The sequence below is a fragment of the Anneissia japonica genome, unplaced genomic scaffold (genome assembly GCF_011630105.1).
Source record: "Anneissia japonica isolate Jap-2015-1 unplaced genomic scaffold, ASM1163010v1 scaffold287834_len5846547_cov211, whole genome shotgun sequence".
NCBI lineage: Eukaryota > Metazoa > Echinodermata > Crinoidea > Comatulida > Comatulidae > Anneissia > Anneissia japonica.
Genome location: NW_022704992.1, coordinates 2,358,167 through 2,361,004, shown reverse-complemented (window position 1 = coordinate 2,361,004; position 2,838 = coordinate 2,358,167). Strand labels below are relative to the sequence as shown.

Here is a 2,838-nt window from a genome sequence, read left to right as displayed (position 1 = left end):
TTTCAAAAATTCGTAGTTTATTAGCAGCTGTTCTTGATTATTCTTTAAACATTCCTTTAATGAATATCATTTTAATTATATAAAATAAATGTTTACCTCCGAGGTGTAGCTTTAAACATTATAGTAATAGTAAGACTGTATATAATAACCGTACCGTATTTATTAACGAATTCACTTTTGAAGGGAGTAACGACAATTTTTGTAATAGCCAAGATTAGCAATTCACTACCGATAGAGGGCGCTCTAAGCCTGACTACTGTTTTGGTAAGTAAATTAAGACTGAGACAACTATGATTTAGGTTTGTGTGTCTGGTCTTTCATTTAGTTGATGAAATCACGCAAAAACATTAAAGATAACAGCAATTAATTCAAAGACACATTAGTTAGATTTTTTACGGCATGAATTGAATGAGCTCAGTGGGCCCGTCAGTTGTAACTCTCAGTTGTAAACACCTGGAAAAACTCTTCGAAATTCAACTAAAACATGAAATTGCTTCAAATTTAAAAGGGTTGAATTAGTTACCAATTTCCAATAAAACACAGATCTAGCCAATTTAGTTTTACTACGAGAGTTCTGAAATTGATTCCCGTACCAAAATACGCAAAATAAAGGCTATTAAAAAAGTCTATATTTTATGCATCTGTTAATTGGCGAAATTTATTCGAATGAAATAGTTAATCTCTTAAAATTTGAGAAATAATCAAGTAAGATATTGAAGTTGCCTTCCTTTAATACAAAAGATGTCTTTAAAGGGAGTAACAACGGTTGGGTGTAATAGCCAAAACTAACAATTTACAGAGGATAGAGGGCGCTTAATCACTTCTAACATCAGAACCGTTGTAGATAAAACTTTATCGTTTGAGAGAGAGCAGTCGGTCATTAGTATTATTATTTTTTGTCATTTTTTTTTTAATTGGCAAAATAAGTCAAATAATATTGATCCAAAAAAGACACACTTGCTGTTATACTTATTTAACTTAATAAATTATATAGTCATCTTCAAATTTGATATTTTTAATTATAATCTTATTAAAATAAAGTAAGTAATCTAGAGTTTTATTTTATTGTCTACAATTTCTGGACCTATAGGCCTATGTATTAAATAGTATTCTCTAAATTTAAAAGAGTGAAAAAGTGAAATTTTAACTACCACTTTTTCTAGTAAAAATTAGATTCTCCATTTTTTCATTTTCCAGTTGTCTCAAATTGGAGGGCAAACTATAATAGAGGCACATGAAGCTCTACGACCGACGAATGTAAACAAATTGGGAGTGGGGAGAGCTTACACTACAGACAAATTTTAATAAAAAATAACGTCGGCTAAAATACCTCGATCTCAAAGAAATTTTCAGCGGAATCAGCAGAAACCCAACCTCATTCAGGCCATAATAATTCACAGGCCGCCCTCTTCGTCCGTTACAACACCAAATATGGCCGCTCGCAGTGAACACTCACAGAACACATTGTTTGTGAGAAATTTACCATTCTTTACTACTGACGATAAGTTTGAAGGATTATTTGGTGATATTGGGCCACTAAAACGATGTTTTCTTGTTAGAGATAGAGGTGTGTAATTTTGATAACGTTTAATTTAAGTAATTAGAGAGGCCTAGGTCCTAGTTAGGCCTAGGCCTATTATTAGTACTACTACTACTAGTTACTAGTACTACTAGGCTATGTTTGTAAGCTTCAGTAAGCCTAGGCTAGTGACCTGGACTCCAGGTCACTAGCCTAGGCTTACTGAAGCTTTCTAGAGAGGCTCTGCTAGGTACTGTATGTGACAAAACAATTCAACTTCAAGCAATTCTTTTGCAGCTGGTATCATTTGAAAGAGTATTATTATAGAATTAAATTGATACCAAGATCATTGTCACCCGTCAAATATCAGCAAATTTACAGAATTTAAGAGATTATTAATTATGCCTAATTTTGGTCCATCAAATCCTATGTAAACAATGGAGAAGAATGTGACCTTGTTCTTGAAAAACATACAAAAAATGCTCCATAACTTTTTTGTTTCTATACATTTCTCAATAAAAAAAAAAAGCATTTGGAAGCACACAAAATGGACAAAAGAAGTATTATAAAACTAATAAAAATTTAATAATTTATTAATTGAACAATTAAATTAATTAATTAAATACAAATAATTAATTATAATATGCCATACACATGCCTCAATGAATAAGACATTTAAAAGCACACAATTAGAACAAAAGCTGTGGCATATGTATGTAGGGGTGTTCTCACCCGACCCTCACCCCCACCCCTGACCACACCCGACCCCACCCAATTGAACCCCCTTTCCTACCTACCCTCCATTGAAAATAATTTTTTTTCTCTTTAAGGTCATCCCACATTTATTTCATCAAAATATGATTATACTACATATTAAGTATTGATATACAGTAATTAAAATTTAATTGGTTTCAGAACAATATAGACTTGGATAAAACAAAACATAACAAAAAATCGATCGCGACTGTGTGTATATAAACATGTTGTCATGTGCGATCAGGCAAGACCAGACATGCATGACCGCTCACGCTGCACTGCACAAACAGATTTTGGGAATTTCCATTCACAACACACTTTTTATTTTCAGTCAAAAACTAGGTTTCGGTGTTCAGATTATCTAAATATTACACTTTGTCATCACTATTTTCAGGGTCACAGAAAAAAATAAATATGAGGGCTGTTGCAAGTCCCTGGCAAAAATGATAGTGGTGCCACGATATCGCGCTAGCAATGGCCGATAGTCACATACCTAGCCCTGCCACCTAAAGTCTACAGTAGGCTAGGTGGTCTTAACTAACTCTTAGTCTTACCAAAAGACC

The 2,838-nt window shown here is 33.1% G+C and overlaps 1 protein-coding gene across 1 annotated transcript in view; it reads left to right on the top strand.

Annotated features, from left to right (window-relative positions):
* Window positions 1-1,405: 1,405 nt before the first annotated feature.
* LOC117104979 (RNA-binding protein 28-like) overlaps window positions 1,406-2,838 on the top strand; it is a gene marked incomplete in the record, with an annotated part of 18,704 nt that continues 17,271 nt past the window's right edge. The window contains 1 exon segment of the mRNA XM_033245958.1: window positions 1,406-1,567. Coding sequence (XP_033101849.1) covers window positions 1,432-1,567 — 136 coding nt within the window.